This window comes from Rhinoderma darwinii, chromosome 6 (genome assembly GCF_050947455.1).
Source record: "Rhinoderma darwinii isolate aRhiDar2 chromosome 6, aRhiDar2.hap1, whole genome shotgun sequence".
Lineage (NCBI taxonomy): Eukaryota > Metazoa > Chordata > Amphibia > Anura > Rhinodermatidae > Rhinoderma > Rhinoderma darwinii.
In genome coordinates, this window is record NC_134692.1 from 36,674,927 (window position 1) to 36,691,458 (window position 16,532).

The 16,532-nt window shown below is 35.4% G+C and overlaps 1 protein-coding gene across 2 annotated transcripts in view; it reads left to right on the forward strand.

Moving 5' to 3' along the window:
• The window catches only part of AGPS (alkylglycerone phosphate synthase), a 189,270-nt gene extending 173,569 nt beyond the window's left edge, over positions 1-15,701 (forward strand). The window contains exon 20 of one of the 2 annotated variants that reach the window (XM_075829511.1): positions 4,806-5,007. In XM_075829511.1, the coding sequence (XP_075685626.1) occupies positions 4,806-4,813 (8 nt within the window). In that variant the 3' untranslated portion in view covers positions 4,814-5,007. Of the gene's footprint in view, positions 1-4,805; positions 5,008-14,144 lie in introns of those variants that run through there. The other variant, XM_075829510.1, reaches the window with a different exon arrangement.
• Positions 15,702-16,532: the final 831 nt, after the last annotated feature.

Below are 16,532 nucleotides of genomic sequence, written 5' to 3' on the forward strand. Positions count from 1 at the left end.
TCCAGTCAACACGGCACAAACTCCTGGATTGGGTTCTAGAATGGAGTTTAGGTGACTGTTGTAATAGCTCATTTTTTTTATCCGCCATCTGATCGTACTGGAATTGTTCGTGGCACAGAAATACTCGATGGACCGGGATCTTACAAGACTCGACCAATTAGAAAACCTATTCAAGAAAAAAACAAAAATGTAATTGTCAGAAGCATGCGGCTCCTATACCATTGAGGCTGGGACACATACCACCGACAAATGACCCTTCATTGCTTCAAGATTAGAGCTAATCAGGATAGATAAAGTTTTGTTCCTGCCATGTATGGCCAGTCATCAAGAATTCCCATCTATCTCCAATAAGGAGAATGCATTATTATTTTTTAACATCTATCATATTTGTTGCCCTTCTTCAGCTCAGCTGTTTGTCATTCCCATATGGTGTGAATAGAGCAGCAGTGGGCATGCTCAACTGCTGCTTAATTCACTGCTCCTTGCCGTGGTTGTTCAGGGTACCAGCGGTCAGACCCCTACACTTATCGTATCTAGTGGATAGATGAGAAATGTTTTTGGCTGGAGTACCCATATAACACAATTAATATAAATCCCATTGGTTGTACTTGGTAGTACCATTAACAATAAATGGGTTTTCCAGGAATATATGTTGTTGACCTATCCTTAGGCTGTCAGTGTGTGATCGGTGGTGGGTCCAACCCTGTGACCCTCCACCAATCAGTAGAATGGGCACGCTGATCTGCTAGAATGGAGTGGAGTTGCAGTACCGGGCATGGCTGTATGTACAGATGCCCTGTGGTGCTCCTAGTAGCTCTGCTGTTCCGCCCCCCAGGACCACTTTCCATCACACATTGATGGCCTATTGTAAAGATAAACCATCAATGTATAGTACTGGAAAATCCCTTCAGTATTTTTGAGATCAATACCCAGTTTATAGTTGCATAAGAATAAAAGCATTTAGATTGACCAAGTACCACAGGTTTTCTACATCGTGGTGCTCCATCATTATGTAAAGCCACAGCCTACAGGTACTTTGTAACACCCACACTAAGACTATGAACCGTCTATGTCTTGTGGTTGCGTAGGCTTAGATCAGACATTGCTCAGCACAATTTATTTGCATTATTTTACCATTTTCGATGAAGCTTTTCAGAAAGGTTTATCCAGGATGTGAATTTTTTTTAAGGGCTGGAAACAAAATAAATAAACTAAAAAAGCAATACTTAACCATCCTTGCCCCCGGCGATCCAGCGCTGACACTCCAATGGCACTCACGGTGGTTGTTGACATGAACGTAGCATGTAACCGCTGCAGCCAATCAGAGGGCTCATCGGCAATTATGCCAGAAATATGATTGAGCTCCGCTGAGCCCTCTGATTGGCTGCACTGGTTACTGGCTATGTACATCTAAACAACTACTGGGAGTGCCGTCGGAGCAATACCGCTTTTGTGGTTTGTTTTTCATTACCGACCCCTAATATAAAAAAAATAACTCACATCTGGATAACCCCTTTAAATCTATAGGAGATTATAATTACTTTTTTGGCAATTGCTGACCTAAATATATTAGTGTCTTTGGATAGAGGATTTTGTGTTGCCAGCGTCTACCCCCGTGGTCACAATTGAGAACCTAAACCTTTTCTATCTGGCACTGGCAGCTTCATAACAAGCTACTTTGCTATGAGCTTTAGGAGTACGCAGCATGGGACTTGTAGGTCTTTTAGGGAGAAAGGTAAACTTCCCGTGACCCATTTCTAGACTCCTAGTTATCCAAGTGAAAAAATTAAGTGCTGAACTTTATTCCATAAGCGACGTTTCGGCAGATGCAACGGCCTTTCTCAAGCATCTGCCGAAACGTCGCTTAGGGAATAAAGTTCATCACTGGATTTTTTTTCACTTGGAGATCTAGGAGTCCTGCCTATTTTTTTGTAGACTATTACGAGGGATGTAGCCTTTATCCTGAGGCTGGCACTCCCATTTATTGTTCATTCCAGCATGGTGCTGCTCCTGATTTTCTTTGTTGTATAGACTCCTAGTTCTATAGGGCAGAGAATACCTTGACCTTTTTGGTCAAGAATTTTTCTTTCTGAAAAGTTTTTGAACTTTATGTAGAAGTAACTGTTGAACATAAAACAAACCAGACTGGTCTTCTTTAGGACTTGTAGCTTGGCTCATGCACAGAAGGTAATGAAAATTGTATTTGTTTTAACATGTGGCACATGAACTTGCTGCTCTGAATTAAGTAAATGAAATCATCTTTATTTACTGACCTTCAGGACGTGGCCTGACATTCTTTGCCAAGCTTTGGAGTTTCGGCAAGAAAAAGAGGGGGGGGGGGGCAAATATTGATGCGATTTCTCTTGTACTGTGGGTCCTGTAATTGTGATTGATAACAGTTGCTTTCACTATCTAGAAAAAGACAGGCTGGTTTGTCTGCCTACAATCACGCTGTGATAAATGGAGCTATTTTAACTCTGGTTTTGTGTATTAAAGAAAACAGATGTAGTCTAAGACTTGAGGCTATGAGGAAGTATAAATGCTGCTTAACTCCACTTCCCAGCGCTTGTAATTGTAAATGAGAGGCTGGTCAGCTTTCAGTCTTTACTGCGGCGTTCAACTTCTTCGTACATTGAGTGATGGTTTTCAAGATCCTTGCTTGCTGTCATTGAATAGGAACCTCCATTGTTCCTTCCAGTGGATAAATAAAACTCTTTCCTAGTCATGTGATGACCACTCCGGTATAAGACACAGCTCTGATATTTGTGCTGTTACTCTAACCAAGTACCTGTGTGTTCTTCACATGACCAGGGCAGATGTTTATCTACTGGAAATAAGCAATGAAGGTTCCCATTGAGTGACCGCAAGCATAGATCTTGAAAACTGTGAGCGATTGACAGTGTTTTTGAAAAGCGCATACGTTTTCATTATACAATTAATGACCTTTTTTTACTGAAACTGTAATACATCGTTAAAATATTTTTGTATGTACAATGTGTGTTATGTATCACTGCTTGCGAAATATTTAATACAGTCTGGTGCAAGTTTTGAGTTTTTGAACTGTATCTATTGTTAACACTGGAGACGGGTGGGTTTCTTAGGCTGCGTTCACGTTAATTTTCTGTCGGAACGGAGCACTGACTAACACAAACGGAAAACCATAGCTTTCTGTTTCCATCACCATTGATTGAAACCTATGGTTTCCGTTTGTGTCAGTCAGGGCCCCGTTCTGACAGAAAGCTCTGTCGGAACGGAGCCCTGATGCAGATGTGAACGCAGCCTTATCTATGACAGACCTAAAACTACTACATAACACTGTATGTGCATACGAAGTACTGAAAAATTAAAAAAAATGAAAATCCCACAAATCAGAAATAATTACACATTGAGCGTTTTTATCTTTATAGCTACAACATATCCCATAGCAAACACACAGACAGTCCGGTTTCAGACAGCCGTAATCTGGCCACATTTTAATGTCCATGTGAGGGTGCGTTCAGATGTGGGATTGTCGTGGATTTTTTGGTGCCTGTTCCATTACAATTTACAATTGAAAACCCCACCCCCAAGTAGCGGAAACAAATATGTGCAAAATTCAGAGCATGCTGTGTATTTTTACATCCCCAGCATGCACTATATGTAGTGGAAATGTGGATTTTCACTGAAGATTTCACCCTTTGCAATGCAAAGGTTTAAAATTTGAGACAAATCCTCAGTAAAAATCCAGATGCAGATTCGTTGTGGATTTGCAACAAAATCCAAGTCCAAAAATATCCTCCACCTATGAACCCACCCTTACCAGCGCAATACCAGCAGCTCCAGTGTTTTTACTGCACAAGAATTGGATACCAATAAAACAGTCACTCTCTTGTTTTGTTTTTTTTTTTCTCTCTATTGTGTGCTCTGGCTAAAATAATTTTTATTAACATTTTATATTATTAAAATAATTAGCTGTTGATGCAGTGTAGTGAGAAAACATGTGCTCAGTGCAACTTTATATACATGAATTCTTTAACAATTCATGATCAATGAGTGTCCAACATACAGGAATGTTTTTCAGGCTGACCTCATAACTATACAATCCTTTGAAGGTTTACTATGGACTTTGTTGATTTATTATTCACTTCTTGAGTTGCTGTTTTGATCTCCTTATTGGCGCTGGTAATATTTTTGTGCTTAGTTCAAGTGGTGTCAATTCAGTTTAAATGACTTCACAATTGGTGGCTGATGTCTCCTGACATATCCTAAGAAGACCTTTCTAAAAAAAAAATCTTGAACTCTTGAAGAGCATTTTATAGCTGTTGTGTAATTATATGGTATTCCACAGGGGCAATTCCTTGTTAGTCAAGTAGGTAGTGAAATATAATATCCAAAACCGTAAAGATCATCGTTGTTAATGATAAATGTACTGACTATTATATTCGCATTTTCAAAAAGGAATCGGTTACATAGTATATAGTAAAAATTTCTGGCCCTTTGAATTTGGCTAGACCGTAAAAAAAATATTACCTAAATCTTCCCTTTTTCCCTTTCTACCTAATTTTTTTAATTTTTTTTATTGAGCATTATAAAACTTATCAAGCGTCATAAAACTTTTTTAAAATAATTATCTAGAAAGTGAAAAATGCTATGGATATCAAAATTGTCCTGATTTATTTATACTTCACATTGATTACTCGATGCCGTAGATTATTTTTCTTGCAGTTAACTTGCTTTACCAAAAATAAAATTTAAAAAATATGTTTTTTTTAATTGTATACGGGGATACAAAGTTTCCATGAACGTTTTTTTTTTTTTCATTCCAGCTTACTAGTGTAGCCCCATTGAGAAATCTCTTTTGGTAACGGTTCTATGCGGACACGTAGCCTTTGACCCCTGCATGCATTGTTACAGTTGATCTGCGAGTGGTGACCAAGACCTATAATCATTGGCATGTAATCAATGGGTCTGATAATGAATAGGCTCCAAATAAAAGTAATGACCCTGTTTTCTCGAGTGGTTTTTGCCTCAAGAGTTGAATGAAGATGAATGAAGGTATTAGTAATTTGTATTTATTACTGTTGTCCACGCTCATTATCAAAATTAACCCGTTTTTGGACACAGGCTGTGTATTTTCTATAGTTAAAGCCGGGTTTTGCGAACCTTCTTGATAATTTTTGGTAACAAAAAAAGAAAAACCGCCCACCCTCTTTTGTAATATTAAACAACCCTTTTCAAATATTTTAGATTTTTATTTTTTTTATTCTAGTTATGTAATGCATTTGTGTGTATCATGTATATATGTTTTTCTGTTTTCCATTAGGTCCTGTAATATTTTAAATTGTTCTATGATACTTAATTGCAGAGACAGCGATTGTTGGAAGGGGCTGTGATTTGCTTACTGTATGGCCATTTTATATGCGAGCTGCACATGAGCAAAATACTAGTTGCCTTTTTTACATATATATGTTCACGTGGCATTTTTGTGGCGAAATTGTTTTTTAAATAAAACTTAAAGAAAATGTCGCATGTGAACCGAATTCTACAAAAAGCTGCTTTTCCCTGTTTACTAATTTAAATGCACAGTAGAAAAAAAAACCGAAAACTGACTTCTGCTTTGTAAGTTAAAACGTAGTCTTGTTTTTCAAAAACATTGATTTAAAACGAGCAAATATTATTTTTATTTCATTTTTATATTCATTTATTTACTAGATCAACAACATCTATACAAAAGTAACTAGTGCTTTAAATGATCACTAAGCCTTACGCTCCAGAAGTGCTTTTTATATGATGTTATTCACATACAGGTTAATGTTTTTGGAGATTTTGAGAACTGGAGATGTGATAAGTAGGTGTCATGGCAGGGAAGGGGAGTATTAGGGATCCTATTAAAGAACACTAAAGGTATGTTCATATGTGGTGTTTTCAGAAGAAAATATTTTCCTTTTTTATTATCGAAAATATCTGAATTTTTTTTTGCCAGATATTAGTGACAAAAATGCCATGTGTGAACATGCCCGAAAGCATCCCTATAGTCTAAAACTAAGACCCTTTATATTCTAAAGATGAAAGAAAAAAAAGACTAATTATGTATAATGCTTGTATAAAATGAACGGATTGTATTTCTGCTCCGATGTTAATTGCAGCGTTCTGTCCACATTCCATTAGACCGTCGCTCTACTTATCACTTATATTTATCGAGATCCAGGGAAATTTCTGCTGCTTTCCCTTCTTCTCCTTTTTTGTTTCCACTCTGCTAATCAAACGCACATTACATTTATTCTAGTAAAAGTGTAAACCATAGAAAATTTGACAAGATAGATGTGTAAATTATCACTCTGACAGAACTAATGATGCACTCCAAGCACCTTCTGTTTTCCAGCACTTGGCGAGCGACTTCATTAAATATGCAATGGCCGTTTGGTGGCTGCTCGCAAGTTGGTTGTTTTCCTTGTGGAATTGCTGTATTTCCTGAGGTGGATGAGCAGGCAGGCACGTTGGCTGCCGGACACCCCGCTGTGGCTCTGATGTACTCCATCTTGTTTGTGCAGTTGTTTGAAGTATTTTCAGGACAATTGCATCTATAACCACAGGACGTATTCCCTGCAGCTATATTATAGACAGCAGTAAGAGAAAAGCAGGCAGATTATGTTCTGCCTTTTATCTACCTATAATAATTCAGCCTCTGAGAACTAGAAACAATGTATAGACTCATTTATTAAAAGGAAGATTAACATAGAAAACACTGTGACTCGTTTGTATGGGTAACAATGAGCTCAATAAATAATAGATTTATTTGTGTATGTGAATTAGATAGATAGATATTAGATGGATAGATATTAGATGGATAGATATTAGATGGATAGATATTAGATGGATAGATATTAGATGGATAGTTATTAGATGGATAGATATTAGATGGATAGATATTAGATGGATAGATATTAGATGGATAGATATTAGATGGATAGATATTAGATGGATAGATATTAGATGGATAGATATTAGATGGATAGATATTAGATGGATAGATATTAGATGGATAGATATTAGATGGATAGATATTAGATGGATAGATATGAGATGGATAGATATGAGATGGATAGATATGAGATGGATAGATAGATATGAGATAGATAGATAGATAGATAGATAGATAGATATGAGATAGATAGATATGAGATAGATATGAGATAGATAGATAGATAGATAGATATGAGATAGATGGATAGATATGAGATAGATAGATATGAGATAGATATGAGATAGATAGATAGATAGATAGATAGATATGAGATAGATAGATAGATAGATAGATAGATAGATATGAGATAGATAGATATGAGATAGATAGATAGATAGATATGAGATAGATAGATAGATAGATAGATAGATAGATAGATAGATAGATAGATATGAGATAGATAGATAGATATGAGATAGATAGATAGATATGAGATAGATAGATAGATATGAGATAGATAGATAGATATGAGATAGATAGATAGATATGAGATAGATAGATAGATATGAGATAGATAGATAGATATGAGATAGATATTAGATAGATAGATAGATAGATATTAGATAGATAGATAGATAGATAGATATGAGATAGATATGAGATAGATATGAGATAGATATGAGATAGATAGATAGATAGATAGATAGATTTAGATAGATATTAGATAGATAGATTTAGATAGATATTAGATAGATAGATATTAGATAGATATTAGATAGATAGATATTAGATAGATAGATATTAGATAGATATGAGATAGATAGATATGAGATAGATAGATATGAGATAGATAGATATGAGATAGATATGAGATAGATAGATATGAGATAGATAGATAGATATGAGATAGATAGATAGATATGAGATAGATAGATATGAGATAGATAGATAGATAGATAGATAGATAGATAGATAGATAGATATGAGATAGATAGATATGAGATAGATAGATATGAGATAGATAGATAGATATGAGATAGATAGATAGATATGAGATAGATAGATAGATATGAGATAGATAGATAGATATGAGATAGATATTAGATAGATATGAGATAGATAGATAGATATGAGATAGATATTAGATAGATATGAGATAGATAGATAGATATGAGATAGATATGAGATAGATAGATAGATAGATAGATAGATAGATAGATATGAGATAGATAGATAGATATGAGATAGATAGATAGATAGATAGATGGATATGAGATAGATAGATGGATATGAGATAGATGGATATGAGATAGATAGATGGATATGAGATAGATAGATAGATATGAGATAGATAGATAGATATGAGATAGATATGAGATAGATATTAGATAGATATTAGATAGATATGAGATAGATATGAGATAGATATGAGATAGATATGAGATAGATATTAGATAGATATGAGATAGATAGATAGATAGATAGATAGATAGATAGATAGATAGATAGATAGATAGATAGATATGAGATAGATGGATATGAGATAGATGGATATGAGATAGATAGATGGATATGAGATAGATAGATGGATATGAGATAGATAGATAGATATGAGATAGATATTAGATAGATATGAGATAGATAGATAGATATGAGATAGATATGAGATAGATAGATAGATAGATAGATAGATAGATATGAGATAGATAGATAGATATGAGATAGATAGATAGATAGATAGATGGATATGAGATAGATAGATGGATATGAGATAGATGGATATGAGATAGATAGATGGATATGAGATAGATAGATAGATATGAGATAGATAGATAGATATGAGATAGATATGAGATAGATATTAGATAGATATTAGATAGATATGAGATAGATATGAGATAGATATGAGATAGATATGAGATAGATATTAGATAGATATGAGATAGATAGATAGATAGATAGATAGATAGATAGATAGATAGATAGATAGATGGATATGAGATAGATGGATATGAGATAGATGGATATGAGATAGATAGATGGATATGAGATAGATAGATGGATATGAGATAGATAGATAGATATGAGATAGATATTAGATAGATATGAGATAGATAGATAGATATGAGATAGATATGAGATAGATAGATAGATAGATAGATAGATAGATATGAGATAGATAGATAGATATGAGATAGATAGATAGATAGATAGATGGATATGAGATAGATAGATGGATATGAGATAGATGGATATGAGATAGATAGATGGATATGAGATAGATAGATAGATATGAGATAGATAGATAGATATGAGATAGATATGAGATAGATATTAGATAGATATTAGATAGATATGAGATAGATATGAGATAGATATGAGATAGATATTAGATAGATATGAGATAGATAGATAGATAGATAGATAGATAGATAGATAGATAGATAGATAGATATGAGATAGATGGATATGAGATAGATGGATATGAGATAGATAGATGGATATGAGATAGATAGATGGATATGAGATAGATAGATAGATATGAGATAGATAGATAGATAGATGATAGATAGATAGATAGATATGAGATAGATATTAGATAGATATGAGATAGATATTAGATAGATATGAGATAGATAGATAGATAGATAGATAGATATTAGATAGATATGAGATAGATGGATATGAGATAGATGGATATGAGATAGATAGATAGATAGATATGAGATAGATGGATATGAGATAGATAGATGGATATGAGATAGATAGATGGATATGAGATAGATAGATGGATATGAGATAGATAGATATTAGATAGATATTAGATAGATAGATAGATAGATAGATATGAGATAGATAGATAGATAGATATGAGATAGATGGATATGAGATAGATGGATATGAGATAGATGGATATGAGATAGATAGATAGATATGAGATAGATGGATATGAGATAGATGGATATGAGATAGATAGATAGATATGAGATAGATGGATATGAGATAGATGGATATGAGATAGATAAATGGATATGAGATAGATAGATGGATATGAGATAGATAGATAGATAGATAGATAGATAGATAGATATGAGATAGATAGATAGATATGAGATAGCTAGATTTACATCTTTTCTGACGCTTTGCATTTTAAGAGAAAAATTACAGGTAATATTTAGGCTTGTGACCAGACAATAAATGTTCCATGACAGGCCAAAAAGGATTTCAGATTTTACTTTTTGATTTATTCATTATAATAATTATTATATTCATTTGTATATTTGTTTAATAATGAAGGTATTACTAAAAGTCACTGTCGGAAGAAATGGCTTATTTTTTTCTAATATAAAAATATTTTGGAAATAAAAAAAAATTGTTTGGCTGAAATTCCATACGGGTCACACGAATAAGCACAGTTAATAATTCATTGCTAGAGGCCCTCATGTGGCACCTGTTGCTTTGTAGCACAAGTCTCTTACATAAAGAAAATTGGTGTGTGTGTGTGGAAATATATATATATTGTATTCGACTATACATTTATATAAATTTCATTCATTCATCATTAATAGGTGCCCTATTCTAGGCTTTCATAGGAAAGTATATAGTTCTTCAATTGTAGAGAACATTCAGGAAGAAAGCCCAAAGTAAGATAATACCAGCTATGCTACTATAACTTTGTTTTTCCTTTAAGGAATTTCTGCCTTTCTATGGTCATTCTTATACTTCTAGTCTTGTGAAATTCCATATTATGTTGCAGGCCTATTCTTAAAATAAAAAAAACAGATTTAAATTATTAAATGCCAGATTAAAGAGATTTAATTTGTGTGCGCGCGCGGACAATTATTACATAAGCATGCTTTATAGTATGAACAACAATACTGCTATTATATTGCTATAAAGACATTGGGTGAAAATATCAAAAGGTTTACATCCGTTTTCTAAACTGTTAAAAGTGTAAAAAAAAGTTACAAAATTTGGTGCGTACCATAGTTGTGCCGCAAATTACGACTTTTTGCTTCTATCGCCTCTTTGCAAAAGTGTAGATAAAAGGGGCATGGTTTAGTCGAAGGACGACGGGTCCTCTGCCAGAGCGACCAATTTATTATTTATGCCAGAGACTGGCGTAAGTTATAGCACAATTCTACACCAGCTCATAGCAGTCGTAGATTTGCAATTCGGACGCACAGACAGCAAAATATGCGCCAAATATATTATCGTTTGGCGCATTTGCTGCCCACGTATATTAGGTAAGTCGTTTGAATTGTCGTTTGGGTATTAGGTATGTCTTTCAAACGCCAGTTTTAATATATTCACTCATTATTCCAGCTGTTACAGCCTTTACATCAACCTGTCGCTACCTTCGCCTTCATAGTTTTATATACCATTTCTCGATTTGCTTGTTGATTCAGATCTGCTGTATTGTGCAGTGTATACATAATTTTGATGTAACAGACCTGATCTGGCCTGAGGCATAACCTGTATCTCCTATGCAAAATCTGTATCAGGGCCCCCCACAAACCATGTACGACGGTCTTGGTTTACTTTGGTATAGCAATGACATGCCGTACATCCACGTGATTTCTGCAGCCAATCACTGGCCTCGACGGTGATGCTTGCATATACGGCACTAGTGGCAGGAGATTTAACAGGTGAGTGATGATGATTTTTATTTTATAACCTTTCCGGTTGTTAGGCTAATTTTTTTTTAACTCCTGGACAACCTTTTTAAACAGTGAAGGTAAGAAAAATATAGGAAAAAATGAGTTCCGGGTACACCTTTGCCGTCCTAAACAAACATGTCTTGAATGTTACTATGCGGTTGTATCGTTTGTTACTGATGACGGGTTGATGGCTTGAGAACTACTTGAGTTTAACTTCTCCGAACTAATCGCTTTCCATTACTTTAACTGATGCATGGACTATCGGATCGATAGATAGATAGATAGATAGATAGATAGATAGATAGATAGATAGATAGATAGATAGATAGATAGTCCACGCATTAGTTAAAGTAATATGTATAGACCGAGAGAGAGACCGACCGGGACTGCTTGTTGAGGGGACACTGCCACTGAAATATATATTTTTGATTGGCTTCCTCCAACACCGTATACACATGATATATGCTTTTTTTTTTTGTATAAATCTCTGGTTTCTCTAAAGCCCAGGCCTAAGATAAGTCTACCATTGCTGATGTGTCTTGCATGCTAAATGTTAGACCTGAATAACTGATTTTGGACATTTTAGTAGAGAGCACACTTTCCATTGTCTGTTTTGTTACATTAAGGGTATGTTCACACGCAGTGAGCAAAATTGTCTGAAAATACGGAGCTGTTTTCAAGGGAAAACAGCTCCTGATTTTCAGACTTTTTTTGAGCAACTCGCGTTTATCGCTGCGTTTTTGGAGCGGTTTTCAATAGTCTCTATGAGAAAACGGCTCCAAAAACATCCCAACAAGTGTCCTGCACTTCTTTGACGAGCCGTCATTTTACGCGCCGTATTTTGACAGCGACACGTAAAATGACAGCTCGTCTACACAGAACATCGTAAGACCCATTCCAAGCAATGGGCAGATGTTTGCAGACGTGTTGGAGCCGTCTTTTACGTAAAACGCCTCCATTACGTCTGAAAAGAGGTCGTGTGCACATACCCTAAGAATTATGTATAGTTAGGCTGTTTTTTTTAAATTTATTTATGGGGGGTTTTATGCTTCGAACTAACGTTAATATAATGAATATTGTGGCATGTAACATGGAAGTTGACCCCAGTAGCATTGGTGCAGTTACGACTCCTGAAACCACATTTTGTTGCCCTAAGAAAATGACTGATATTAATTTGATTAAATTGACTCTTTGGAGTCCCCTTCTCCTTAGCTGCATGTAAAGCTGAAATATTTTCAATATATCTTGTTCTCATTGAGAGGAAATAATGAGGTTTTAATGACGAATCTTCTTGCCAGATCTGTCCTCTACCCATATCAAGGAATGTTTTTAGTGGCTGTAAACAGAAGTACAGAGGGTCTGTTCATACTGGCGTTCCCTTCTTTCCGTCAGGAGTTCCGTTATTTTTTTATTCCAAGAATTGTGCGGTCCACATTGCCTTAAAAAAAAAAACTAGAACCCCGACGGACCTCATTAAAGGTCAGATGGATCCATCAGGATTCATTAAAAAAACAAATCCAGCATAGCTGTCATGGCTCTCTTAGAAACGAAAGCCGTGACGTGTAATAGACTTAGTTAGTCTTTTAACCCACATTTGCAAAATTAAATATGCAACACTGTAATATGGTAAATTACACCCAAAATAATGCCAATACAAAAGGGTTCCTCTTAGGCGGTGTTCAGTTTGATTAGTTAATTACTCTGCAGTAAAAACAAAAAGACAAAATTGTGGTCCTCACTATTAGTGAATGGGATCCGTCAGGATCCATGATGGCTCCTGTAAAAAAATGGAAGCCATGACACCATTGTGAACAGAGCCCCATAAAGTATAGAGCAGTCAGCAAATGTCATTACAATTAAAAATAGAAAAAAGCTAAATAAATAAAATAGAAATGGATTTTTTCTCAGTTGTGCAGGTTAATGTCATTTGAATAATCATAATCTGAGCTCCATCCATTAAAAAAAACTTTTTTTTTTTTTTTTCTTCTATTATGTATTTTAGTTTTATATGTAAGGGTTTTAATAGTCTTCACCATTCAGGGCCTGAATGTAATCTTCGTGTTAAATGCTATTTGCCCTTCTAAATTGTCTTGAATACACGGGAGATTTTAGTCGGTTATTTGACTTTCTCTTTGCAGCGTGTGTGTATTTTTTTGTTTTTTGTTTTAAACAGATCATTAGATTAAGATTTTAGTTCTTTGGAAATAAATGTGGTTACCATTTCATTATTTGCTAAGCAACCCATAATCCCCGCCTAAGCCTCATCTACATTTTGCAGTTTGCAGAGAAAGCAGGCGATGCTGAATGCAGTCTTCCTTTGGGAATACACCGAACTTAATGAGCTTGATAGTCTGGTGGGCTCAATAAATCAAATAAAGGAAAACATTTCTCATTTCTGAATAAAAGCATTTATCACCCCGTGTTTATTCATTCATGGTCATAAGATTGATTGGCTTCTTGTATCATGAATGTATACTAAAGCATTTATTTTTATTTATTTAATTTTTTTTCCCCTTTTTTATTTTTTTCCTGTCTTCTAGTGGGCAAGTTGCGAAAGCAGTGGCTGAAGGACAGCATTTCACATGTCGGAATTGGAATGCTCCAATCTGTCAAGAATTTTGTTGATCCCAACAATATCTTTGGAAACCGAAACCTTTTATAAAGAAAGCTCTATCTGTAATGTCTTTGCATCAAATGTTTTAATACTGTACAGAGATCAGCGCTGTCCAAGAAGGCGGAAGCCCGAATGAAATATGCGACGAAGTGAGAGAAAACCAAATTCCTTGTGTTGATCCAATGTCCTTTTGTCAGATACAATGTTTAGGAAGACACTTGCTAAGAATTGGACTTGGCAATCTGTATTAGGGAGGGGAAGGGGGGCAGCTGCAGTTTTGCCGACTGCTCTTGACCCTCCAGACATATGTTACATTAACGTGCCCTCGGTTGTCAGGCTTGAAAATTCACTTTGTCTCAGCCAGCCAGAAATGCATAGCATGCTGCCGTTTAGAGCAAATGGCAATTTCTTAAGTTAGTCAAGCAAGACATTGATTTATCCGAATATGTTTTGCTGCACAAGGCCAATTTTTTGAGAGTAAATAGTTCACTTTGTAAGCAAATAAGAGGTTCTGTATAATACTAAAAACACTTGTGCTTCCTAAATGAGATTAAGGCACTAATAACTAAAGAATTGACGTGAATTTAATAATGTAACCATATACTTGGCCGCCATGGTGTAAGTTCTCGAAGTCCCTAATGTTAAACTAAAAGTGTAGTTCTAGATTGTTCTCATGGTGGCGCTGTTTCCAGAGCTTTAGTCTGCGACCATGACTATTGTGAGAATCCTCTTTTTTTTTTTTTATTGGATGTTGATTTTTTTTAGCATAAAGAAAAGGAGAATTGCCATGAACAAAACCTTGTGAGACAGGTGGAAGAAAATAGGTTGGCTATTTTGAGAACAAAGTGAGAGCACATCCCCTCCCTGTACAATACACTTGCTGGCAAATAGGCCGCCTTCTGTACTACCTACTTAGTGATAAAGGCTTTTCATAACAATCTGCAGATAGGATTCACAAAGCGGCTGGTCCTCGTTTCCTTGTCGGAGGGTGGCAGCTGCTCTGTGCAAAGGCTTCCCTTTCGAGAGACAAAGTCTGATGCTTGGAAGTGTTTGCAGAAGCAGCTGTTCTCGCTGCCTCCTATGAGCCTGTCTCCTGGGAAGAACACCGCATTAACATGATCAAGCTTTACGAAAGCTCTCCCTGTGTCTCGGAGGTTTTTGGAGGATCCATTTCTGTTACATAAAATATTTAAGCAGCTTTTGCATTTTTCTTCAGATGGCAAATAAAACTGGAACATACGCCTCCTCACTCACATCACTCAAATTTGGCTTTCCAGAACTCCTTTCAAGGCGTATTCATTCTCGCTCTACTATTTGTGCTATGGGTCTGCGATAATGAGGGCTTTAACCCCTTCACTACTGCAGCGCAGTCAGCCGGTAAAAGACCGATTTAGCCATTAATACTTTTTTGTACACCGATGCTAACATCTTCATATTGTATGTTCACTACAGAATTTGACATAAAATTAATGCTTTCACCCGAGCGGCCTTGCTGTCTTTATTTTTATTCGTTGGTAAAGATTTTATGGCCGCCACTTTATTTATCTTGTTGTATTGAATTTCACGTAAATCGTAGAAGACTCAAGGTTAACAATAAGTGATTTGTTACTATTGTATTCTATTCTATTAACGAGGGCATAGAGCACAGTGATGTCATCGAGCATCATTTCAAGTCCGTTTTTATAGCAAATGTCCGATGCTTCCGTTTTCGTGAGCTGCAGAATTATTTTATATTGGATTGGTTGTAACAGACTTGATTTCAATATAGATATATTTTTTAACACTTATGTCTCCAAGTAATTTTGTAGTGTCTGCATCACAGTGTAATATTGCTAGTGTACATCCTTTCATAGTCTAGAGACGGAGCTAAAGACAGAAAATATGAAATAACTGTAAAATTCCTTTTATCCAGCATCAATAGGTAAACACATTTTCAAATATTCTGGATTATCGAATTCACAGAAAAGTTGGTTAAACATGTAAGCGTAGCGAAGAATAGAGAAAACCACAACATAAAGTGTTAACACAAACTTTGCTGCGATTGCTTTTGTTTTTTGGAATCTCCTAATTGTTTTTCTCTTCTCAGTCCTCTGCATCTGGTCGTGTGAGATTTCAGCTTATCATGCAGTTGATTGAATGTTGGGATGCCCCCTACGTATTAAATTGTCAGCCGATCCTGCCTAAATCGATCTATGTGTGGCCGTCTATACTTTCACCATCCTCTTCTCTTGCTCGTCTGTTTGCTGCAGGACATTGGCCCACATTTATCAATGTATTTGTGTCTTTTTTTTTTTTTTTCTTTGGACATTTTACT